Raw genomic sequence first — 27,553 nt, 5'->3', positions numbered from 1 at the left:
ACACATAAAAACAATGAAAACATTTTTGGAAAGTGACAATCTTTTGCGTTACTGTCAACATATTAGGCTTCACGAACTATTCCTTGTTTATATTTTAGTGTTTTACTTTAACTCTTCCTTGATATGATTAAATCGATTGAAAATCAGTGTATATAGATGCATGATGTATAATTCAGTTTAGCAATTATATGCTTTCAATTTTATGTCAAATCTTTCTTTCACGCTGTCTCTCTGTATTTGTTTCTGTGAGTTTGTTGTAGAACATTCAATTACTTGCCTATGTTTACTTGCAAAAGCCAAGCTTTTCTTCACTATTACTTGCCTTTGTTTACGTGTCTAACATGATTGCATGCGTGTCAGATATGCAGCAAGTGGGAAATGTGGATCCTGGACCGACGGTTGGTACACAGTTGACGCGGCAGCCGGTTCATCGATCCACGCTGCTTTGGGAGACGCCAGCCGGTCAGGTGTGTAGTTGTACTGAACTTTGGACATGTCGAAATCATTTAATTTTATTTATGTACGGTTCTTTGATTCTTTGCAAATAGACGTTGGACATGGTAGAATGTTTTGGTTTACGCAGAATTGTATTTAATCCAAAGAGAAAATGGCATGAAGCATAAATAATCAAGAACATTGTATGGAGCAGAAATGTTCAAAGTCAGTACATGTCATTTAGAAGCTATAGTAATCAATAAAAAATTGAATCCGCTACTATTCTTTTTTCCAAACATGCGCACACAATTACGCGTGGCTACACATAAGACAACTAACGACCTTGATTCCTAATTCCCTACTCCATTTGACATAGTGAGGCACTTTGTTCATTCATTTCAAAACATGATGCCCATCACCTTAGTGCTAATTTTAAACAATGTCATTCATGTTGAATTTGATCCTATCTGCTATTGAGGTAGAGCGAATAAGCAATTAACATTGTAACTAACGTTTTGCAAAATGTTCGGGACTAACTAGTTAGCCTACTGTTTCTTGCATATTATTATTATGTAGCATTGTTATAGTTATTTCGTGTGCACTATCCTAAGACAATGCTCTTTCGTGTGCAGGTAGTGCCAAGCGTGTTAAACTGCAGACGCCGAAGTTGCAAGTTACCCGAGCATGGGCTTGACCCACGGATTGCTCGGTACATAAATGAGGCGGGTTTTGAAGGGTTATTCAAGGTTCCAAACTTGGAAGTGGATCATGCGTTGATCACAGCACTAGTTGAGCGTTGGCGTCCGGAGACGCACACATTCCACCTACCGCATGGAGAGATGAGCATCACCTTACAAGATATTGAGGTGATGCTAGGGGTTCCTGTTGATGGGTTGCCAATTACTGGGGCTGTGAAGATGGAGTGGCCTACGTTGTGTCTTGAGTTATTGGGTCATCGTCCACCAGACCCGATACCGCATCCCCATGAGAACACCTTTATCCTTGCTGGGGCGAGGCTCAGATTCACGTGGCTGGATGCACTATTTAGTGGTCCCCTAGCTGCGGATGCTACTGATGAGGTAGTGCAGCAACATGCGCGCTATCACATACTCGATCGGTTGGGGACGATTTTGTTTATGGATAAGTCGGCAGACCGGGTGTCGGTGCTGCCTCTACAGTTCCTAAACCCAATCAGCAACGCGAAGAGGTACAGTTGGGGTAGTGGGGCATTAGCCTGGTTGTACAGGCACTTATGCAAGGCATCGGAGTCGAAGGCGAAGCAGATTGGAGGAGCAGTGATGTTGGTGCAGCTGTGGGCGTATTCGAGGTTCCCACTGATATGCCCTGTTATGAGGTTGCCACTACCGCCAGTGGAGGCAGGTCCCCTTGCCAATCGGTATGTTATTTGAGTAGTTTGATACAATTGTCAAGTACTATTATTTTTTTTCAATAAATGTTTGGTATGATTTGTGGTGCCTACGTATATTTGTAAGACTGTGTTGCTTTTATGATTAAAGCATGCTATTTTGCGAAAGACAAATTTCTTCACCTTATGTCAATCATTATATTTGCATAATTATTATTTTGGTTAGTTTGATTCCAATTTAAATTCCAATATCTTACTGCATTTAGTTAATATTAGAAATGCTAAAATGTATTGGCAATGCTAAAGCATTGCTGTTTTGGCCAATGTCCTTTTCTGCCTGGTAGTAGTTCTGAATTTGCAAGATAATTAGGGCCATAACCTAGCCAAGAGCCTTGTAGTTTAATTGGGACCTCCTAGTGTTTCCGACGTAGACATGCAGGGTTCAAATCCCCCACTCCAACTATCAAATTATGAAAAAATAAAAAATAGAATCAGGGCCATAACTTAACTTTACCCTATGCTTAACTATTTTTATATGGTAAGACAAATAAGTATATATTACATGTATATCACACCTCTAATACAGAAGAAGAAAGAAGAGATTAAATCATATACTTTCAACAAATCCCCAAGTCAAGAATCTCTCTATCTCTAGATCTTTCTAATTTTTAGTAAAATAAGTGGTGGAAACCCATAATGACTTGTGTTCGATATCATAGATAACCTTGGGTTTTCACTTCTCAGATGGTTTGGGTTTAATATTCCTCCTTCAAATTTCAATCTAATGTATTTTTGATAATTGTGTTTAGAAATGAAGTATTGGTTTTTTGGTTTTCAAAAATCATTCATCATAGAATATACATAAATTGATATATGAGATGTACATGAGTCAAGAGCTCCTTGGCACTAATTGTAGGACTTGGCTAACCAATATGCATCACGGTGGGTTAGTAAGAGCTTAGAAATTAATTTAAATCCTCTTAGCTTTTCCATCGATGATTCTTATTCTTGGAATTCCTTTATCTCAGTCTCTAGATTGGGTGGTAGAATATTTTTCTGCCGTATGTCATTGTTGTTTAGTCTAAGGTTAAAGACCTCATGAATTATTTGGTATCACTTTTGATGTGTAGCATAAACATTTTATGTGGATTGGTAGTTGCATACATTGCCTGGTAAATGGTTATGAAGGTAATGGAAGTTCTGGTAAGTTTGATTTTTTTTTTTTTTGGGTTGATGGTAACTTTGATATGTTAATGAAGCTATAGGCCTGTTTCAAATCAAAATTGCCTCTATTAGCTTAGGGACTGGCCTCTTGTCCTAAAAGGGTCCATGGTCATGAGATGCTTACTAATGCCATAGGTTCAATCTGCCTTTTGTAGCTTCTAATGCAGCATTTGAGGAGACAACTGCAAATAGATTTTAAACTTTGGTAGAATGAATTCAGTCCAAATAAATTTTTTTGACTACATTCTTTTGAGAAATAAATTTTGGTATCATGCTAAAACACTTACTAGAAAGTAATTATACTAAATGAAATTATGTACGGTTATGTCATTGGAGAATTTATATTTTGTCAATAAATAATATAAAATATTATTCAATATGACAATTTCTCCAATTTCTCTATAATGATCCACAATTTCTATAATTGCTCTACTACCCGGTGAAGGACAAATACCAGACCAACCCCAACCAAATTATCCAAATCCCAACTTTATCCACCACCGTGAACGACCCATATTCCCTAATCACAAGTTGGTTTTGTGATTGTGGGGTTCCATTGTCGAATCAAAATGTTACAAACGAAAAGGGTAAAGAAAATTCAAGAAATTGAAAATACATTCACATGGAGTTAGTCACCATTTCTATCTAGTTTCCAATATGCTGTCTTCTGTCCAAAGCTGAACCCATTGAGAATACAGTAAATCAAACAGGGCAGGGAGACAATAATTCCCAATCCTGCAATTGCCTAACATAGATAGGGTACTAATGCACTACTTTACCCCTAACATCCAAATAATCACTAACCCTAGCATGTTTGTTAGCTGCAATTTGGAAAGGATCATAAACTAACGTAAACTAACCAATTAAAAGACTTGTTCCCACACCATGCATCAAGCCATATACCCTCACCCTCATGCCATCCCCAATTTTAAATCTAATAAATTTATAGGACTCCCAAAACCTGCTCCTATTCCTTTCCACAGTCCCACTCCGTGTGGAAATTCTACTCCGTCTGTAGTCCACTGGGAATCTTGCTCATATTTAATTCTCAGAAGGCATCTCCACAATTGGTCATTTCCCTGAGTAAAACACCATATTCACTTATCCAACAATGCAAAGTTGAAGGAGCTTAAATTTTTAAAGCAGACCAGAGTGGCCAATGTGACGAGTTGATTAGTTTTGGTTTTGAGCAGTTTGATTAGTTTTGGCCCCTTTTGTAATTACTAAATTTTTTTATTCTCTTACAAAAGAAAACCTTGTATATTATTTTTTTGATAAGTAACAATCTAATGAAAACAAATATATATATATATATATATATATAAATAAATAACCCTTATATGTTAGGTTTACACATAAGCTAGCCCAACATTAAAAACTAAAGAATGTCAGGCCCTTGCAAAAACTAAACAATGTATTCATGTTTGAAATTCTTGATGGAGAGGTATTTATTGAGGAGGAAGTATAGTATCTCCTTTCATTTCAATCTGGGACTTTCAATAAGTCTTTCTTACAAAACTGTTTTGTCCCTCATTGATTTTGACTTGTTTTTATTTTTTTATTTTTTTAAACTGGTAAGTTATAGGTGCACCCAATGGGAATCGAAGATTGAAAAAAAAAAAAAAGATATTAAGAATGCTTGTAGTAATAAAGGAGCCACTCTTTTCCTGTCTTTCATTCTAGAGAAGAAAAGTTCCAAAGTTAGCATGATATTTTTTATTTTTTTGATATATAACGTTAGAACTTTTTATTAAAGAATAGCCAACCCAAGTACACTGAAAATGTACTATAGTGGCATGAATATTTGCATGATAATTATTTGGAATATATTATTTGCTTAGAAGTTGATATTAAAGTTTGTACTTATGTAGTCATGCACTTTGTTAGTGCCTTTAATGTTATGTACTGATGGGGGTTTTACTAAGCCAGTCAAGCAAACAATTCAGTTAAAAACGAAGTTATTGCAATGGGGTTTCACTAAGCTGTTTTAGTATGATTTCCAACTTCTCCAACTTTGTTGCATTCATATTTATATAGCAGGGGCAATCTCAAAAGCAACAATATAAGAGCGTGTTGCATGCCATGCACTTGTTGCTTCATGGACATTGTAATAAACAGAACATACCTGCTGGTGTAAAAAACTGACTGAGCTGCAACAGGAAAAAACATGCAGGCCGAGTTGTAATATGTAGTGGAAGGCTGTTCTATAAAACTCGATTTTATTAAAACCGAGTAACATTAATAACTCGGTAATCCAAGATTCGAGTACCATGTAGTCGTCTCTCAACAAGACGTTACTCGATCTTCTATTAAGCGAGTTCCATCTGTAACTCGATTTCATAAAAACCGAGTATTACTGGAGAATTACTGATCAGTCGAACTGGCTGCGACCCATCGAAATGCATAGGAGTGTGTTGCAATGTGTGACTGTAAGAATCGATTGTCATTCGATTGCTACGCGACCAATCGAGGAAGTCATGAGTCCAGCCATGATTGTCTGAAAAAACAGACTGTTGTCCGATTGGTGCACGATCGGTCCAAAATACAAAACTCGATGACACTATTTTCGAGTAGTAACTGGTGTCTGAAAAATATAACCAGAAGTACTCGCTCTCCGAGAAAGCGAGTTAATTTAAGTAACTCGATAATTTAATTATCGAGTACATTTAGTACCATCACAACTCCAGCCAAAGTTGTCTGGAAGAATCGATTCTTACTTGATTGGTGCACGATCGGTCCAAAACACAAAACTCGATGATACTATTTTCGAGTACTAACTGGTGTCTGAAAAATATAACCAAAAGTACTCGCTCTCCGAGAAAGTGAGTTACTTAAGTAACTCGATAATTTAATTATCGAGTACATTTAGTACTCGCTGTCCTAGAAAGCGAGTACATCTGCGATCCATCACAACTCCAGCCAAAGTTGTCTGGAAGAATCGATTCTTACTTGATTGGTGCACGATCGGTCCAAATTATATAACTCGGTTTTTCGTTAAGCGAGTACTATGGAACTCGATTCTTATATTATCGAGTTATGTGGTTCCTCATATACACAGTTCAGTGTTATCTGTTGTTTCATAAAAAGAACTAAAGCATAGCTAGCTGTGTGGATGCACTGGACTCCCACGGTAGCAGCAGTCGATTGCTCTCGATTCCTCAAGCTCCTAAGCGACTTCCCGGGTTCCAAACATCGATCCTCAACTGTAGTATGACTCTTTTACCCTTGCTTCCCATTGAAATTAATTTCAAATCCTGCATTAATCTCCCTGTGAAAGCTGAAATTTCGAACTATGCAAGTGTGGGGATTTTCATGATTTTGGGTGTTGTGGTCTGAAATGGGTCATGGGTTTTTACATATGCATGTTGTTCATACGATTTGTAGCCTTTAATTACATAAACATAGCTGATTTCTACAAGCCCATTCAATTTAGGGTTCATGTGTTAATATGGAATTTGGGGATTTTCATGGGTGTTGGTGTTTTGACATGAAATAGGTAATGGGTTTTTTTGTATGGATGTTGTACACACGTTTTCTACCCTTTAATTGCAAAGAACGCATGATTTGTGAGAAATGAAAAATTAGAGTTCATGTCTTCATATTGGGAATTTCGGGATTTTGATGTATTGCTTCATTTCATCTGAACTGGTTCATGGGTTGCTGTGTATGCATGTTGGCGAGATGTTCTCTATCGTTTATATTCAAAATTTTCACATCTTGGTATACATGTTGGTTCATTCGCCAATCTTGTTCTTCGTGGAATTTGGGGTTTTGTTGAATTGGGTATAATTGCCTGAAATTGACCACATGGTAAGACATTGATGGATGGTAGTGACTGGTTTTACACCCACTGCACCATGTACACTGTGGGTTTGCATGGTTCTCAAATAACTTGACTGTATGGATCAATGTTCATGTACATACAGAAAATTTTTCATTTCAATGCATTCATTCATTGACGCTTATTGTGCATCAATATCATGCAGTCTTTTTGTCATGCATATGTACATTGTGTTTATGTGTCTCTAACGCAGTTCTAAATATTGGTTTTCTGTTGTGCTTTCATTCCCACCTGTAAATCCTAGATATGGCTCCTAAGAAGTCTAAAACCATTAAAACCAAAGCTAAAAGAGTGTTTGCCTCCTCATCTAAGCCTGCCAAAAGAGTGTCTGCCTCCTCATCTAAACCTGCAATTGTGTTTGATGAAACAACGTTTCAAACGGTTACGAAGGCGCAAAGGTTTGAAAATGTAATTCAGTATTGGACAATTTGGCCGAAACGAGAAATCAATCTAGATGAATTACCACTTGCTGTCCATAGGAATCTACAGTGTAGGAACTGGTTGTCTCTATGTAAAGGTTTACAACCCCCTCCAGTTGCACTGATTAGAGAGTTCTATGCCAATCTCGAAATTCGTTCTGATAATGATTTCGCTACTTGGATTCGAGGTCGATACTTTGTCATAACTAAGAATGATATATCCAATGCTCTTGATGTACCTCGTGTTAGAACACCTACTTATCCATACTCATACTCGAACCGTCCTGAAATCTCTGATGTTATGACTCTTCTTTGCGGAAGATCAATGACATTGGGCTTCACAACATCAAGAATTAACTCGAGTGACTTAACTGAGCTTAATTATATCTTATTTAGGATAGTTTGTCACAACATCTTCCCCATCTCCCATGTCCATACTATTCCTAGAGAGAGGTGTTACTTTTTGTATGCCCTCGTCACTGATGCGTCCATTTGTTTTGCTTCCCTTTTCTATGAAACGCTTGTTCGGGCGCATAGGAGTAAGAGTAAGAAGCATGGTCTATTCTTCCCAGTTTTCATCTATAGGATTCTACGCTATGTAGGGGTAGAGAATTTTCCTTCCCTAGAGTTGATCCACATCACAGCCCCTATAGGAGCCACCTTTCTCAAATAGCGGACTGCAGAAAAGAGGAGTGTTGGACCGAGTGTTGGGTCATCATAAAGGCCACGAGTACAGTCCACCACTGGAGATGATCATGCTGAGCAGAGTCCTGTTGATCCTACAGGTACCGTTGCTGACATTGGTGACGATGGGGTACATGCTCACAGCACAGCTGCAGACCCCACTGTTCCTCCTCCCCTATCTCTTCGTGCTATGATGGAGACCATTATGACGACTCAAGCAGCTCATGGACAGCTTTTAGATGGCCTTATTGCTAAGGTTGCTGCGTTGAGAGCAGATTTTTCAGAGTACAGCAGTGCTTTTCCACCTCCGCCACCGTCTGGCTCTTGATGATTGCCTTTGGCAATACATAACAGACAGGGGAAGTAGGGATTGTAGCGTAGGAGCTTTAGGGTTAATTTGTAGCTTCCATAGATTGTATTCAAGTTTTTTTATGTGATTCTCAAGTATTTGTATATTATTATATGTACTCTTCAAGGTCCACAAACATGGTTTTAATTTTATGATAATATGACCATATTCACAATGTGTGATGACTTTTATATCGAATGATCATTTGCTTTCTTTCTTTTTTTCCTTCAACTGGAATGTTGATATGCATATTTGAAGAAAAACTACAATCATTGAAATGATAACAGAAAGGAACCTACCTCGTTATATGCATTATCGATTAGTTATGCAATGGCTACACCAAAAAAATAAAAAGAGATCATAAAAGTAGATTAAACACATACTAGCCTCTGAGCACGCACGTGCACAGAGGTTGTTCTAATTTTATGGATAAGGATTAATTTAAAGCATTGTTCATAATTTGGGATTACTACATTTTCCAAACAAAAAAAAAGTACGGCATTGTGATTCACCGCACATAATACTCATCACACCCATACGTTTTTTTTTATTTGTTTCATTCTTTTTTATTTATTTATTTTTTTTTATGATTGGAAAATATAATAATCCAAAATTACAATAACTGCTGTAAATTAACCCTTACCCAAAAAATTGAAGAGACTCTGAGCACGCGCGTGCTGAAAGTGTTAGGGTTTATAGTTGTATTTGATTAAATTTCCTATGCCGTACTCATACACGTTTATACTTTTTCGATGAACGTTATATAGATTTTTTTTCATAATTAATACCTACGTTTCCTGTTTCCGGTCACTGATTTGTTTTGTGTTTCCACTTCTCCATCCATATCCTTATATTTAGGGAAAATTTTAAGATTACAGTGGGGAATTCGTGTGACCCTATCCTTATTTAAAAGTTTATGAAAATAAGGAAAACTACACGTTTCACCCAAATCCCACTTACTACACATCCATAAAAAAAGTGAAAAAGAGTTGAAATTCGAAATATACTTATTTCACCGGTGAAGGAATCAATAATGGTTAGCCACTTACTACACCCCCATAACAAAACTTAAAAAGAGATTAGATTTCAAAGATATCAATTACCCTTAAAACTGAGAAAATGCACATAACATTGTTAATGGAGCAGTAAAGTAATAGTCTATAAAAGAGGAAATGTAAATTGAATTTCACATAGAATTATACAAATGATAAATATAATTTATGTTACAAAAGAAATATGTTTACAACAATTTCTTAGATAATAACCACTTTAGGTGAGGGTTAAATTGGGTAAAATAATATTGAATCTCAAATATATAATATAATAATACCCTCTAAAATAAAGTGGCATGAATTACATTTTAAGAAAAAATACCGTAAATTACATGGAAAACTTGTTTACATACTCCCCATGGAATAAGAGTAGTGTAAATTACTTCAGGGAAAAAGTAGCGTAAATTACCACTTCAAGCAGCCTAATTCCCTTAAAACCAAACACCAAATTGGCCAATGATGAACACAATGCCTCCATCAAATAGGTTGCCAGGGTCCACTTCACTTCTACAACACATCTCTACTTGAGTTCGGATACCTCTTTTTCTTTTTTTCTTTTTTTTTTCTTTTTTTTAAATCAAACACCTTTTTGACCTTCTGGCTCGTGCTTCGTCCATAACTATCTCAAATAATATACTTGTTCCATAATTATCGAACCAGTAACACAACATTACCGCTAACCACTCACCATATTTGTTAGTTACTTGAAAATTAAATAACTGGGAAAATACAAAGTTCTGTTAGTTTGTCAATACCATAAAAAACGAATATGTTAAAAGCTCTAACGAAAATCATATTAACAAGTAATTTACCAATAATAATAACAATAGTATCAATAAAAAAGTAGCTAACCTTTTTCAAGAGAATAAGAAATTTGTTATACATTATTAGGGTTAAATACTAACCACACTGCAATCACAACATAAACAGGGGAAAAAATTGACCTTTGTTAACAAAATAAGCAGGTACTATGGAAAATCACAACTAACTACTTGTCACATAAGGCATAGGAATAATTGACCAATAACAAAGAGGTAGCCTTTGGTAAGGAAATAAGTAGTTAAAAAGCCTCAGTTAATTGGCAACAGAGTTTTTCATAAAGTGTAAAAACATTGATGACGACCTTTGTTGAGACAATAAGCTGTGTAAAGACCCTTTATCATATAAGTTACCGGGCATGTACACACATAAAACTGTAAATATACTATTATGCAATCAGGGGAAGAAGAAGATGTAGAACCAAATCTGTTTTGAAATTCCTTTTCTAAACAAGTTTTTTGAAATACATCATGGAAATATTAATGCATTATCAGAACTCTCAATTTCAATTCAAACACTACTACAGTTTCCTCGCAACTTGTTATGAAACAGAAAATATACATGCAACATAAATCATAGGAAAGAAAATAATTATATAATTACAGAATAAACATTCTTCACCAAGAGGAAGGAAAGCATAGGCAGATGAACGAAAAGAGTAATCAAACCTTAGAAATGGTTGGAATTCGTTCTGCATAGCATAAACCAGGAGCAGTTAAATTCTAAGTTTCCTTGCAACATCAATGCTAGGAAAACAAATAAATTATACAATTAAACAATGTAATTTTTTCACAACAGCGAACGAAAGCATAGGCAGATGAAAGGAAGAAGTAATCAAACCTTAGGAAGCATAAACCAGGACCATTAAAATTATCAGTTTCCTTACAACTTGTTATGAAACGGAAAATAAACATACAACATCAATCATAGAAAAACAATCAAATTATATAATTAGACAACAAAATTTTTTGACAAAAAGGAACAAAAGTTTAGGCATATTAAAGAAATGAGTAATCAAACCTTAGGAATGGTTGGAATTGGTTTTGCAGAGCATAAACCAAGACCATTAAAGTTGTAAAGAAAAGTAAAATCGGAATAGATGGAGAACCTCTTCCTATATAAGATACATAAATAGCATTCATTGAAAAATAGGGGAGCTGTATGTTAAGGTGGCTTAATCAGTGTGGTAACTGCGACCATGCACCGTTAGTTGAGTAGGAGAGGAACAATCTTGGGTTTTGATTATTGTAGAAGGAGAGGTGAACCTGAAAATACACGGGTGTGGGGGAAAAAAAATTAATAAAAAAGGAGCACTGTGGAAATTCACCTAACTTCTATCAGCAATAGTAGCGTAATTACAATTGATCCCAGTTAAATTTAGATAGATGGAGGAAAATTAGACACCAATTTCATATTTAAATTGGTGTTGTCCCCACAAGAATCTAGACACATGACATTGGTAACAGTTATGACCCTCTTCATACAGTGTTTTTCTAGCCTGTATTGACATGACAAGCTCTACTAAATTTTGATTGTAATGCTTGAACCATGAAATAAGGTTATAAATGCACCACAATAATGACTTTCTTTCTACTCCCACTAAATTCCTAGATTGAGTAAACTATGAGTCGCAGCGTCTCAATGTCAAATCGTAAAATGCGAAACAAGTTTGGATCTACTTCAACATATGGATCATCAGAAGCTCCAGCAGATCAACAACTACAAACATACACAGACCACTATGGAGGGAAATGGGTCGGAAAGAAGAGGGATTTCATTAATATGCCAATATAGACGTACGAGAGTCTTGGAAGCATCGGACACATCATGGTCGGCAAACCCACAAAACTAAGTACAGATACAACCGCAATAGAGTTCACCGTAGCAGAACCACCATGGTCAACCCTATACGAGAAGAGGTGTGAGTTGGAGGTGTATTGTCGATGGCACGGGTTACGAGTTCCTAAGGCACGCTCAGCCGAGTTACCTAGAGATGAACCTGCCAACATACTTGCGCATCTTAAACAAGAGAACAATCAAATGCAAAGGCGACTAGACCGTTTTCACGCAATCCAAAAAGCTAGGAAGCATCTAAAGGGGAAGGCGCAAGAGCGAGCCATGAAGTCTATTAATGAAATTACTGCATTAGATGATGAAAGAGATATTTCAGACTTCTCAGATTCAAGCAATGATGACTTCCAGAAATTTCTACCTACGAACATTAGACGTTATTGTTAATGTCTACACATTTTGTGCAATACAAAATGTTGTTCTTAACGTCTGACAAATGATGATTATGTACGTTCAACTTTTGCATTACTAAAGAGAAACTGTTCATTAGTCTTCACTAAGTTTAAATGAAATCAGTTTTTCATTTTTTACCTGCTGTTCTTTGTTGCTACATATGAAAATTTAAACTGAAAATTTCATACATTCTACAATACAGACTCTTCCAAACCACACACACCAACCACTCTTTCATAGAAAAACCATATGGTTCCTAAAGCAAGGACTCGCCGAAGTAGAGTGGGGCCCAACTGAGACCATCACCGGCGAGGTGTAAAAACACACATTTGTTCAAGATAATACTCCCTTCCAACATGCATTCCGTGAAACTGGTACTGTATTACATTGTTCTATTTGTATGTTGCAATGTTTTCAATGGATTAGCTAAGTGTATATGAAATCGTAATTCATTCTTTCCCTGTTGTTCTTTGTTGCTACATATGATTCTTGTGCTTTGGTTGGAAAATGTCCTCTGCTTAGATATGTTGATGTTTCCAATATTCTCTCTGTGTAAATTGGAATGTTACCCACATAACACTCATCACCCAACTTAGATTTATTGCACGTTACTTGTAGGAAAATTTAATAGATCCAATACATACAGACTCATCCAAACCACACATACTAACCACACATATGATTCAATAATACAAATAATTCATATATATGACACCATCAGTTGCTGTATCATATACCCGAATCCGTGTATCTTAGTTCTGCTACTGTCCTACTTTATATAAATACATTACATACAGACTCATCCAAACCAGGCCAACCACTCATTCTGTCTTCCTCTTTATGTAGAAGAAAGTTTTTTGTTACTTTCGTAACAAACTTTTGTCTGGCTTCATGTTTTATGGGCAAATCAGTTAAGGGATATGTTTCTGTCATCTTCATATAAGTCTATTATTTCTAGCTGATGATCTTCCAATTTACAGTTGTTATTGAGTGGATATTGAATCTCAGTGGTAGTCTTATCAAATATAAGAACATGGAAGCTTGATTTTCCTTCACATCTGAAAATTAGAAAATAAACATAACAGATAGAATGGTATTCAACGAAATCCTGCCAACCATTACAAAACCAAATGTTGTTATCAACTTTCTTCAATCCCACTTGCCAAATACCACCATAGGGAACAGTGAGTGTAGCTACCATGGATAGCTCAGCACTGTTGAACCCTGACCACAAGTACCCATCCACACTCACGTGAAAATACAGAGCATCCCTTCAAAGTTTATGCATTAATTTTGGGGGTGAGCTGTCCACCATTTCTACTTATACACTTTGCAGTGCTGCATGTGCTGCTCAACAGTGCGTCACACTGTTGAACCCTGTCCAGTCATATCACTTACACGCATATGCGCACACAGATATGCATCCTTTCGCAATGCACCGTTTTCAAGGATGCAGAGCATTCCTGAAAAGTTTATGATACATTTAACACAGCTTGGCACTGTCTCGTTAAGTCATGTCAGACAAGGCACAGGAATGCTGAATAGTCTTCACGTGAACCCTATCCAGTCATATCACCTACACACTCGTCAATACACAAATATGCAGATTTTTGCAATGCATCGTTTTCAATGATGCAGAGCATCCTTGAAAAGTTTATGAAACATTTAATGCAACTCGGCACTGTCTCGTCAAGTCATGTCAGATGAAGCATAGGAATGCTGAATAGTCTTCACGTGAATAAACACACAACCTCCTTTGCAGTACACATCACCTGCCTTCTACTGTAGCATAAGCTATAGCCATATCAAACAGTTGCCTCAGCGAACCACGTGCACCAACAGGTGCCACTGTATAGCCAAGTCATGTTCGCAGTTAGTATGTGCTCCTCAACACCTCACTAAACAATACAATGTCGAGACATATCATCTTTATTCACGTGAATACTTACCCTTACATATAATCACATCCACGTGGATATTTACCCTTGCAAAACTCATATATAAAGTCCTAGTCCCATTTACATCTACCCTTGCAAAACTCCTATATAAAGTCCCACTCCCATTTACATCTACCCTTGCAAAACATCTACAGATACCGATCATAAGTCACATTTTCCAATGTCAATGCGCAATTGGATGCTACCTCGTTTTCCAGATAACTATAGGAGGGAGAGAGATTCCGACGAGAGGGAATACTATGCCGGACTGCGGCGGGAGTGGGACTTTCGTGTGAACGAGTCCAACGCTCTACACGATGATCTCGTGCGAATCGGAGCGCCTCTTGTTGATCGTGTCTCACTCACACTATCACGACAAAATATGCATCAATATGAGCGTGCAGTGACAAAAATAAAAAAAGAGAATAATCTCATGATACTTCGTAGGTCTAGGTATCACATGCTACAGCTAGCGGAAGAGCTGGCCGCCGCCACGAACTGGCAACTCACTCCGACGGAACGTAACAATGTCCTTAACTACGAGGACTACCTGTCAGAGTGAATGCCTATGTGGTATGTGTGTTATGTCTAGGTTAAGTCAATAATGTTAGTAGCATTAGTGTTCAATATGCAATGCATGCATATTGGTGACATCGTGTAAGTTACTTTAAGTTTTCTGTATTATGTTGTAGGTGCTTATTGTTATGTTCTAGGTGCTTATTGAAAAACATCATGTGTGGGAATATTTGACTTTTATGCGTTCTATGGGAATAAACTAGATTACGAATAATGTGCATGGTCCTCACAATCAATAATAAGGTTTACATAGTACAAATGCAACAACAGTGACCCACATACATTTAAAACATAGTTAACAAAAATAGTTAAATAACAAAGTCTAATTACACCACGACACGATTAGTCTTCATCTGACATCTCCACATCTGACTGATAAATGGGATCAGCAAGAAGTGATTGCATGAATTGTGCGTGCTCGTACCACCCTCCCTCCACTGACTCTCGAATCTAGACTTGGGTCCGATATCGATTAAGACGTATCTTCATTCGATTATTTTCTTCTCTTATGCGGTTCAATGCTTTACGAAGTTCGTCAATCGTGTCTCTAGGCATCTGCGATGCGAGTCGCCGAGGCACTGGCAACTTAAAACCAGTCAACTCATCATAAAACATTTGTTGTTCACGAAATAACCAATCCCACTCCTGTCTCATGGTATTGTGAACATAAGCACTATTTCGCAGATTTGGATTGATTGGATAGCTAAACTCATCTTCCAATACCCAGCAACGACCCATAGCAGTGAACACATCGTGAGGCCTATAGAGTTGTGGGTTACCAGAACCAGACATTGACACTGAATACAATAACATCAACTGATCAAGTTAACACTGTGCATCAATTGTTGGTAAATAATGTAATGCTGCATAAGATGCTACATGACAGTGGCGGAGGTAGGATTTCAATTCAGGGGGGGCAAGCTTAGAAGTCAATATTAACAAAAAAAAATATATATATATATATATTAAAAAACATTATAAAAACAACTATAAGTGTCATACAAAAACTATGTAAACTATATTTAGACATTTAAGTTAATACTATAAAATAAATTGTGGAAATAAATAAATTTTAAAATTATTTAAAATATAGCAATTTACTTGCAAAGTTGTATACACATCTCACTATCTTTTCTTGATTGTTTTTGAAACTATAGGAAAAGTTTGACTTTCTTTTTATTTTACAAACTAATTAAAATTCTAGTTCATAGCATAAACCCACAATTTAAAACTGAAATGTCAACAAATTGAGGACCAAAAAACAAAAAAAAATTGTGTACAATATAGGACTATCGATTGACATAAGAAAGACACTACAATGCATTATTATTATGCTAGGTGTGTGTTATTGTGCCTAACGGAAATTCTTCTAATTAAAAGCTAACAGCTAACAAGTTAAAAGCTCTTGGTGTGTGTTATTCTGCCTAACAGAAATTCTTCTAATTATTTTTGCTTCTGTCACGAAACTTTTGGGTTGTTTCCTATTTTTTTTCCTTACACGGTGTCATTGACTTAGGTAAGCTTGTCATTTTCCCTCTATTTCAGCAGGGCCAGGAAGCTTTTTTCCTGATTTCTGTTTATTTTCTGCATCAAGCAGGGTAAAGCATTCTAAATATTCCCTAATAGTAGTACATATGGAATATTTTTGGACAACTCAAGGGGGGCACTTGCCCCCTCTCCTCCCCCTCCCCCCTAGCTCCGTCTCCGGTACATGACAAAGACATTCATCAATTTGTGTACTATTACATGCTAAAAATTAAATACTAACACTCAAATTTTACCATAAGCATTACACACATAACACGCAATATAACTCAATGTACACACATAACATTTATCACCATTTCTATAGCTTATTGTACGTTTCTTGAAACATCAAACAACTAATATACCTCTAAAATACCATTCAAGAAAATACACATAACACTCATTCAAGAAAATACCAAAGCATAAGTAATACAAATTATTAAATGAAAATTATACTCTAACAAAAAACATACATTATGATTGATAAATTTTTATAATATCTACAACTATACCAAGACAATAATAAAATCCTCAATGTATTTCAAAGAAGATAATGAGTTAGGTAAACCTGAGATGATGGAGAGATAACACCAACTTCTGACCGAAAATTCTTAGAATGAGGAGAATATCTGAAAATGATGAGGAGAATTGCTTGAGAAGTAGATATAGCAGAATAACTCGATTATAAGAAAACCGAGTAATATTAATAACTCGATTTCCTATTAATCGGGTTCAGCTTCACGTGTGAAAAACTGATGTGAAATGGCGTCAAAATAGCATAAAACTCGGTTATATGAGAACCGAGTAACACCAATAACTTGATTATCAGTTATTCGGGTTTTAAGTACTCGTTTTCCCCATTGACGAGTTATAAACAGTTACGCTGGAATATTTTATTGCCTAAAAGCCAAGCTGGAACACCAGCGTGGCAAGAACCTGGCTACAACTTGGTTTCTTCATAATCGAGTTACTTAAGTAACTCGCCTTTACGGAGATCGAGTTTCAAAACAGGGGCACGCCCCTATATAGTTTCGAAACAGGGGCATTATGCCAAATATGTTTCGCAGAAAGGGCAAAAGGCCAGAATCCTCTTAGAATGACATCATAAAAACCGAAACCAACAACAACAAATGAATAGTACAGGCCCTACAAATGTATGTTTCATCAAAGAATAAAAGCTCTTTTTACTCCTTGTAAATATCATGCCATACATAGGCCTCAAATATTTCATATATTTGAATATTTTTTTATTTATTAAGATTTTTTATAATTTGAATGATTAAATCTAACTGAAACAATAAATACTTTTTTGGGCTAAGTAAATGAATAAAGGAATATATTAAACATAATCTCTATTTTACTTGAAAGCAGAGCACAACTAAAAATTGAAGAAAAAATATATACTAATTTTTTTTTTTGGAGGGAATATACTAAATATATTAAATGCTTATTTACTTGATTTTTATATCATCTTATAAGATTATATTAAGATAATATATGTTATTAAATTAAATGAGTTAGGTTCAAGTTACACCTAGTATAACTCTAAGCAATGTTATACCACCCAATGATTTATATTATTAAATTCATATTTTAAGAATCTTACTGTTAAATTACATGTTTTATATGTGCTTAACATGCATGCCAAATAACTCTCCTCGTGTAGGAGTTCTCTCTCTCGACTAGGTGCGAGTCTTCTCCTTCCCTGGGACTTTCTCAGGGTTTGACTTTTCTTTTGTTTTAGTCCGATCACCTAAACCATGGCTGATGATGTCATTAACGAGTTAGAGAAGATGAAGTTGACGACGGAGGAAGAGGAAGTGATAACAATATTGGATGAAGACCGGAGGGACGAGATTGAAAGTTGCGCACTGAGTCTGCGAGGCAAGTTTCTCACATGTAAACCGTTTAACAAACGGGCTGCTCAGACTACGTTGAGGCGAGCATGGGGTTTAGAGGAGTCGGTGCAGATTGTGGAAGTAGGCTCCAACCTCTTCCAGTTTAAGTTTGATAAGGAATTTGATATGGACCGAGTCTTCAAAGAAGGACCTTGGTCCTTTGATAACCAAGCACTCATGTTACGACGGTGGACGCCCGGTATGACTGCGGCAAATGTCAAATTTGATTCAGTTGCTCTCTGGGTTCAGATTTGGGGGGCGCCGTTCGACATGTTCTCTCCTAAGGTTGCAGCTGAAATTGGGAGTCGTTTGGGGGAGGTGGTGGAGGTTGAGAAGTGACAGAAACTAGAAGCACAGAATTTTTTCATGAGAGTTAAGGTTTCAATCCCAACGTCCAAACCTATTCGACGGGGCGGATTTATTGGTGGTTCGGATGGGAAAAGGTATTGGGTTACATTTAAATATGAACGTCTTCCATTGTTCTGTCATTTTTGCGGATTCTTGGGCCATGATCTAAAGCACTGTGCTGAGTATTTTGCACAAAGTAAGAATGGCGGAGGGGTAGGTTGTCAATATGGGGAATGGTTGAAATCTGTAGGTGGCCGGCCACGTTCACCCTCTAGGACAGGATCGGCCAAGAACCAGAATCCCAGCAGTGAAGGGAAGGCTGAGGCGCAGAATGTGAATGGTAGCAGTCCAGTGAGGCCGGTGGCGGAACTAGTGCACCATGAAGCAAACCCTACAGAGGGTGACCGGCATGCAAAAGGAAAGGACGTGAAAACAGGGGCATCTCCGGATTGCACGGATCATGTTTCCGTAACGGATGTGTCAACTAAGGAATGGCTGATGCCACATTTATTGGCTAAAAAATTGGAGATTCCATCTTCAAATAATGAGAGCATATCTCATATTTCTAGTGAGTCTCACGTGGAAGTTAAGCAGCCAGATTCACTTAAGGGTCACGTGGATAGCAAGGGGCAGGATGGGCCTCAGGTTACTAAACAAAAGCCCACTTGGACCAGGCTTAATAGGATGGAGTGTGGGCCGAAGTTAAAAGAAAGAGAAGGAAGTTCAAAATCATTGGGAAAAAGGAGAATCCAGGATGCAGAAATTGAAGAAGAGACAGACATAGGCAGCAAGGTGGGGAAACGTGGTAGACTATCTGAAGATGTTCAAATGGATGAAGCGGCGGGGGTGCATGAACACCCTTGCCGAGCACAATGAGGTTATTAAGCTGGAACTGCCAAGGGCTTGGGAACTCTTGGACAATTCGTAGCCTTCACAAGTTGGTGAGGGATCAAGCTCCCACAGCATGTTTCTTAATGTAGACACGCTTAGACAAAGAGGGTTTTAATAAACATTGTAACGAACTTCCTTTCCCAAATAAGTTTATTGTCAAAAAACCTTATGGGGGAGGAGGGTTAGCTCTTATTTGGAAATCTGAGGTCAAGATGGAGGTTATAAATTTTACGGACAACCATATATTAGCAAGGGTGGAGGAAGAAGATGGCTTTGCTTGGATGCTAACGTGTTTTTATGGATGGCCTGAAGCTTGTCAAAAACCAAAATCATGGGCTCTTCTAAATCACTTACGTTCTTTTGTTGATGGCCCATGGTGTTGTGTGGGTGATTTCAATGCAATTTTGCAATCTTCAGAAAAACAAAGTAAGTATCCTCCTCCGTTCAAATAGATGGATGATTTTCGTAATTTGCTGGATGATTGTAGACTGGCTGATTTGGGCTTTACTGGATATCCCTACACATGGAACAATAAGAGGCCAGGACTGGAAAACACACAGGAAAGGTTGGATAGGGTTGTGGCCAACACGGGTTGGAAGGAAAAATTTCATGCAAGCTCGGTGACCCATCTTTTTTCTCATGCATCTGACCATCGGCCTTTGCTACTACATGCCAAATCTGATCTAAGGCACCGTGGTAAAAGTACCAGGAGCTTTAGGTTTGAAGAGGCATGGCTTCTGAGGGCTGATTGTGAAGAGGTCATAACTGAAGCGTGGAGTTCTGTGAGTAGTTTGGATTCAAGATTGAGGTGTATGAAGGAGAAGATAAGCAGATGTGGGTTAGCCCTTCAGGCTTGGGGGGCTTCTGATACTAATCCGAATGCAGAAGAAATAAAAAGAGTACAAAAGAAGGTGGAGGAGTTAAGTGAGGCTGAACCGACAGTGGCAAACAAGTCTGAGTTTTTGTCTGCTAGTAAGTTATTGGATGATCTACTCCTCAAACAGGAAATCTATTGGGCCCAACGGTCTAGGGTTGCTTGGTTGAAGCATGGTGACAAGAATACTAAATTTTTTCACTCCAAAGCCTCTCAAAGGCGGAGGAGGAATTTTATACAAGGGGTGAGGGATAATCATAATATGTGGGTGGAAGAGCCAGAGGAGGTGGCGGGTGTGGCAATTGAGTACTTTGAGAGTATTTTTCATTCAGAATCATGTCAAAGAATGGAGGAATGTCTTGATGCAGTGCAACAGAAGGTGAGCCCAGCAATGCGGGATATTTTGTCCAGTGACTTTAGTGCGGAGGAAATTAAAGCAGCGTTGTTCCAAATGGGACCAACAAAGGCTCCTGGACCAGATGGTATGAATGCTCTTTTTTATCAAAAATATTGGCATATTGTTGGGGATGATGTGATTGCTGCTGTTCTTGATTTTCTAAATTCGGGTTATATGACTTCTGAAATTAATTATACTCACATTGTTCTTATTCCTAAAGTTAAGTCTCCTGAAAAAATTTCTGATTATAGACCCATTAGCCTTTGTAATGTCATTTATAAAATTATTTCAAAGGTGTTGGCTAACAGATTGAAACAGATTCTTCCCCAGCTAATAGCCCCTACTCAGAGTGCTTTTGTTCTAGGCAGACTTATAACTGACAATGTGTTAGTGGCATATGAAACACTGCATGCTATGCACTGCAGGAAATCAGGGAAGAAGGGGTCACTAGCTCTAAAACTGAATGTTAGTAAGGCCTATGATCAGGTTGAATGGGATTTTTTGAAAGGTATAATGGTCAGGTTGGGTTTTCCTATGACATGGATTGAGAGGGTGATGAGCTGTGTTTCTACTGCCTCATTTTCAGTCTGCATTAATGGAAAAGCATATGGGAACATTATTCCTTCGAGAGGACTCAGACAAGGAGACCCACTGTCCCCTTATTTATTCTTGCTATGTGCTGAGGGGTTTACAGCCTTGCTGGCAAAGTCAGAAAATGAAGGGAGGCTTAATGGGGTGGCGGTTTGTAGGAGTGCACCTCGTATTTCACACTTACTTTTTGTAGATGATTCATTGCTTTTTTGCCAGGCATCCCAGGAGGAAGTGAAGTGTATTACATATATCCTTCAGTTATATGCAGACTCATCGGGCCAGTGTATCAACTTTGAAAAATCATCCATGTTCTTCAGTAGCAATACATCTGGGGGGCAAAGAGAACTTATAAAAAATATGTTGGGAGTATGGAGGTGGAAAAATTTGAATCCTACTTAGGATTGCCTACGCTCTTAGGGCGATCAAAATACCAAGCTTTTTCCTTCTTGAAAGATAGAGTCTGGAAAAAGTTGCAAGGGTGGAAAGGGAAATTGCTTTCAAGAGCAGGCAAAGAAGTTTTGATTAAAGCTGTAGCCCAATCAATCCCCACATATACAATGGGTGTATTCCTAATTCCTGCAAAGCTTTGCCATGATCTTAATGCCATGTGTGCTAATTTTTGGTGGGGTCAAACGGGAGATAAAAGGAAGATTCACTGGAAAAATTGGGGGGCATTATGTTTACCTAAATGTGAAGGTGGAATGGGTTTCCGGGACTTGCAGGATTTCAATTTAGCTATGCTTGCTAAGCAGGGGTGGAGATTGATTCAAGAAAAAGGCTCACTGCTCTACAGGTGCTTTAAGGCACGGTATTTCCCACGGTTTAATTTTTTGGATGCTTCGGATGTCCCTAACAGCTCCTATGTGTGGAAGAGTTTAATGGCAGCACAAACTATTTTGAAAAAGGGGAGTTGTTGGAGGGTGGGTGATGGGTCTGAGATTAGGGTCTCTTCTGATAAGTGGATACCAAATCAAGTCACAAATCGTGTACTATTTCCACCAGTGGAGGAAGAATGGGAGTGGCATGTTTCAGACCTCATTGACTGCAGGACCAACTCTTGGGACCGTGAGGAGGTAATGTCTAAATTCCAGAGGTCAGATGCAGAGGCAATCCTTCAGATTCCCTTAAGCCGTAGACAGGTTCCTGATGCTCTTTTCTGGCTTCATACAAAGAGTGGTGAATATACGGTGAAATCCGGATATCACACCGCAAGGTTAATCTCCAAGCAGAAAGCTGATAAGGGAGAGAGTTCAGGGGGGGTGATTAGAGGTTCGGTTTGGGTGAAATTATGGAAACTAAAGATCCCAACTAAAATAAAAGTGTTTGGATGGAGAGCCTGCCTTGATATTCTCCCTACACGTGAGAATCTGGCTCGGAGAAGGATTATTGAGGATGCTGGGTGTGGGGTCTGTTTTTTGGCCACGGAAACAGGGTACCATGCACTGTGGGGTTGCGGATTGGCCCAGGACGTTTGGGCTGGTTGCACGAGTTGCTTGCAGAAGGGCACGGTTGGTCATGCTGATATGTTACAGCTGGTTGAAGACTTGCATGGCAGATTAACCAATGAGGAGCTTGAACTGTTTTGGATTCAATGTTGGTTAATTTGGAACCAACGGAACTCCATCTTGCATGGGGGTGCTATCCAAGATCCGGGCAGACTGAACCAAAGGGCTAAAGACTATCTGGAGGAGGTCAGGGCGGCGCAAGCACAGCTGGGGATTACGATGAATACAGCTCCTGTGCAGTCGTGGAGACCTCCAGTGGGGATGCTCTACAAACTGAACTTCGACGCTGCACTCTTTACCAATACGAACTCAACAGGCTTTGGGGCGATTATCCGTAACAACATGGGGGAGGTTATGGCGGCGCTATCTGCGAAAGGACCGACGGTTGTGGACAGTGAAGAGGCGGAGGTGCTCGCGTGTCGGAGGGCGCTGGAGTTTGCAGTTGACGCTGGCTTTACAGAGTTAGAGGTTGAGGGCGACAATGCTACGGTTTTAAAGGCTCTGGCTTCATGGCGCTCCATCAAGTCCAGACTGGGTAATGTATATGCGGATATTTGGGTATTAGCAGCAAGTTGCAGGTGTATTTCGTTTAGTTGCGTTAAACGCAGTGCTAATAGTGTCGCCCACTCTTTAGCCCGGTATGCTAGCTTGATTTCTGATGATATTTGTTGGATGGAGGAGTCTCCCCCTCCAGCTGTTGAGGCATTGTACTTGGACTCTGTTTCTCTAAACGTTTAATAATATGACGGCCCAATTTCAAAAAAAAAAAAAAAACATGCATGCCAATTTTCATGCTAATGGGATGTTATTTACCTTATGATCCATAAACTCATCTTTTATGAATTATTTTAAACTACAAAAACTTGAATTTAAACAATTGATTGATAACATGACTATTAATCTTTGATCGCTATGAAATTTTGCAAGCATTGAGAGTATATGAATATAATGTAATCCAATGGTAAATTTGTTAAAATTCGCATATAATAATAAGTTATTAAATGGTGTAATATCGCTTAGAGTTACACTAGGTGTAACTTGAACCCAATTCAAATTAAATTATAATAAAGAATATAACTGAACATATATAACCGTTCTTTTAGTTCCCATTTTCCCGTTCAAATTGTTAATATATATATATATATATAGATATTTATTTATATTGAGAAACAAATTGTTAATATACTTGTAAGTACATCTATTTACCCTTTTTCTGTTTTTTTTTTTTTTTTTTTTGCGATTTAAAAAAAAAAAAAAATCTTGTATCGTATGAAACACTTATGGCTTCCGTCTTACATATATTCCATCCCGTATAGACCTATGGTTTTAGATAAATTCATCAACAAAAGGAAAAAAAGAAAAAAAAAAAAGAAAAAAAGAAAAAAAAAAAGATTTTAGATAATGATTGTGATAGTACTTTAATTTTGAAGCTAATGATTTTGACTAAAGAAAGGTGGTTATTATATATTATTTTTCAATGTATCTTGTAAGGATCTAATGATTGAGTTATTAACTATAACCTACATTTTTAACTTTTTTTTTTCTTTTTTTGTTTGAGAATCTTTTAAACATTTTTTATTTTTTATTTTTTTGAGAATGTGAATCTTTTAAACTTGTTATTAATAAATACTAATTTGACATTGGGATTGAAATTATTTTAATGCATTGCTTATGTATTTTAATGAATCATTTCAATGATTCATCGAATATATATAGCTATTTGAATAAACATCGGAGTTCTAGTTTAAAACACAAACATACTCTCAAAGTTACCTTGGAAGTTCTGTTCAACAGACAGAAATTTAATAATGAACAATATATTTACAATTACAAGAAACCATAGGAATGGCATTGACAATAGCCCACAATACAAAACGAAAGAGACTGCCAGGCTTGTCTCAATTTTTGTTGTTTTGACAAAATAGACCAATGGGGTCACAGAGAATTTTTGTCAGGCTATATAGCCATTGTTTATTTATGAACAATTTAGAGCTGAAGTTAAAGTAATGAAGTATTCTTCACTGCATGGAATTGTGAGACCGCCCATGGGATGATCAAATCCAAATTCTTCCTCAGCTCTGTTTAGCAAGTCTTGGAATAAAGGGTGGTTCAAGTAAGATATTGGAATCACAAACCTCTTCTTGTGTGTTTCTCCAACATAAACTGCAAAGTGGCCTTTTGGTACATCAATACTAGTAGCAGAAACCATTCCCATTCTTGCGGAAAGTGTTCTCTGGAGCTTTTGTTTAGCATGAGCTATTCCCATCAATCTGATACCCATCTTTAGAATTGAAAAAATGGGTAAAAGGTGCAACTTGCTAGGTTGGTTTGGATGATAGAAGAGCTTTGGTTAAGGACTATGAGTTGAAATGGCATCTTTAGGTCCTGAAGTTATATAGGCATAGGTCAAACCTTAAACAGTATAAAGAGTGAGCTTTAGAATGGAGAATGTTGAGAGACATGTAAGGTGAAGTTATTGTTGAATGTGCACATGGTTTGCCTTGTCTCTTGCAAGACATCATACCCTACCATTTTGAGAGGAAAAGTAAGGAAAAAGGTGCAACTAGTGAAATTTTATATGGGTTTATCCACTTAGTTTTGAATTGATAAAGCACTGGCTTATTGATGCTAGACATTTTTTTGGCATCAAGGATCCTTCTTGATCAGAGAGGATCTTAAGATACATTTTGGTTATTCAAATAAGCATTGAACTTAGTCTTGTGTTTTTCAGTGACTTTTTTTGTTGCCATGGTGCCATCTAGCCAACCAACCTTGGTGGGTCAGTCTGATGACTTGAGATCCCCAACAATTATCCAAAACAAGATCTCAAGTTGTAAGATGTCTGATTTATAATAATCATGACTAACTTGATAGAGTTGGACTAACCAATTTGTTTCATAAGCTTCAAGAAGCTTATATTTCCTTCTGAAAAAGAGCAAATTCAAAAACAGAAAAACGAAAAAGGAACTTGTGGGGCCCAATAATTCATGGATCAGGCCCATTCACCCTTAGAGAGTCCAAAGGCCCGAGCCGAGAAGAACTACGGCCTAAGCTCTACAATGCAGAGCACCAAACATTTTTGTGGTGCAGCCGAGGACAACTCAGTCCTCGGCAGATCCAAAACCTCACCAAAAGAAGAAGGATAAAACCGGTATAAGGCCAAGCTTAAAAGAGAATCTAAGAATATCCGGGAAAGCTGCTCTCATTGCCATTCAATGCGCTGCCCCTGACAGAGCCGTACTCTTTAGCTTTATCAAACCATCCCCAACAATTCCGGGATTGGACTGATGGGACAAATGTCAGTTTTTGTAAAGATTGACTCTACACGTGGACGAAGGACAGCGAATGCAGGCTAGTATAAAAGAAGAAAGTAAGTAAATCTGAAGGGGAGTCCCATCCCACCTCCGAAAAAGAAAGACTACATGGGGGAGAACCTCTCAACAACACCGGACTTCACTGAAGAAAGTCCGTCGTTGGATAACCGGGATAAGGCCTCAATGGTCCTCGGATCAACTCCGAGGAGTCCCATCCCATAGGGTGCGACGCCTTAGGGCTTAAATGTTCAAGCCCAACTCCTTTTTTCTACATGAATTCCTCTAAAACCATGACCGGGCATCTCCCCTTGACCAGCGGCTAGCTTTTCAAGCCCACTCTCTACAAATCATATTGTGAGGGATCTTTCATATGCGAGCCCAACATCATTATTGGGCTGCAATGGAATTGTGTCCTTACAGAACTATTAAGATTTTTTTTTTTTTTAAAGACGTGACAATGGCAGTAAAAATTTTTGATCATGATTCTTATAGTTGCTATAAGATAACTATTGAAGTATAAAGAAATAAATTGAATAGCTTTAAATTTGTGGGAAAATAAACAGTTTTCAGATATCCAAGCTCATTAATTCATACTAGCCTCTGAGCACGCGCTCGCGTGCTTAGAGACTCTCCTATTTTTTTGAGAAAAAATTAATAATTTGCATCTATTATAATTTGATATTACTACATTTTCCAATCACAAAATACTTAGAGGATTATAATTTGAAATTACTTCATTTTTTAGTTACAAAAAATTCCTAGGAGTGTGATGAATATTATGCATTTGTATTTGTGAGAAGTTCAACTGCTGAGAATTATTATTATATATTTTTTTTAATGAACGTGGGTAGTGTTTTGGTGTACTGGGAGTTTTTTTTTTTTTTTTTTATAGAACTTTTTTTTTTTCAATAGGAACGTGGGTAGATATTTGATTGAGTGTGTGTTTTTTTTTAACTACTGGGATGAGTTTGTATTTGTGAGAAGTTACGTGGGTAGATAATTTTATTTTATTTTTTGATAGATTACGTGGGTAGATAATTGATAGAGCGTTATTTGAACGTGGGGAGTTTTTTTTTTTTTGGTTGATGAACGTGGGGAGTGTTTTGGTGTACTGGGAGTGTTTTTTTTTTTTTTGGGTGGCCTTGGTATTTTTCTTTTATTTTTATTAAAAAGAACATGGGATAGTATTTCTACGTGGGTAGGAATTTATTGAGGATAAAATTTACTATTTTAACCCCATTTTGATTGATTTAGATTTTAGA

The 27,553-nt window shown here is 37.4% G+C and overlaps 3 protein-coding genes across 3 annotated transcripts; 2 read left to right on the top strand and 1 right to left on the bottom strand.

Moving 5' to 3' along the window:
• Positions 1–368: 368 nt before the first annotated feature.
• On the top strand, positions 369–1,844 carry LOC115966994 (serine/threonine-protein phosphatase 7 long form homolog). The gene is made up of 2 exons (XM_031086115.1): positions 369–467; positions 1,072–1,844. Exon 2 carries the CDS (start codon positions 1,275–1,277, stop codon positions 1,842–1,844), a length of 570 nt encoding a protein of 189 aa, XP_030941975.1. The 5' UTR covers positions 369–467; positions 1,072–1,274.
• A 16,389-nt stretch (positions 1,845–18,233) lies between these two features.
• LOC115966993 lies at positions 18,234–18,710 on the top strand. Its single transcript, XM_031086114.1, has one exon. The coding sequence runs from the start codon at positions 18,234–18,236 to the stop codon at positions 18,708–18,710; it is 477 nt and encodes a 158-aa protein (XP_030941974.1).
• A 6,242-nt stretch (positions 18,711–24,952) lies between these two features.
• On the bottom strand, positions 24,953–25,258 carry LOC115968687 (auxin-induced protein 15A-like). Its single transcript, XM_031088162.1, has one exon. It carries the CDS (start codon positions 25,256–25,258, stop codon positions 24,953–24,955), a length of 306 nt encoding a protein of 101 aa, XP_030944022.1.
• Positions 25,259–27,553: the final 2,295 nt, after the last annotated feature.

Source organism: Quercus lobata, chromosome 11, assembly GCF_001633185.2.
Source record: "Quercus lobata isolate SW786 chromosome 11, ValleyOak3.0 Primary Assembly, whole genome shotgun sequence".
NCBI classification, from domain to species: domain Eukaryota; kingdom Viridiplantae; phylum Streptophyta; class Magnoliopsida; order Fagales; family Fagaceae; genus Quercus; species Quercus lobata.
This window is presented reverse-complemented; position numbering and strand designations above follow the sequence as displayed.

Coding starts and splice junctions, on each gene's coding strand:
- LOC115966994 (XM_031086115.1), top strand. CDS start 1,275: ATGAGCATCACCTTACAAGATATTGAGGTGATGCTAGGGGTTCCTGTT.
- LOC115966993 (XM_031086114.1), top strand. CDS start 18,234: ATGGCTGATGATGTCATTAACGAGTTAGAGAAGATGAAGTTGACGACG.
- LOC115968687 (XM_031088162.1), bottom strand. CDS start 25,258: ATGGGTATCAGATTGATGGGAATAGCTCATGCTAAACAAAAGCTCCAG.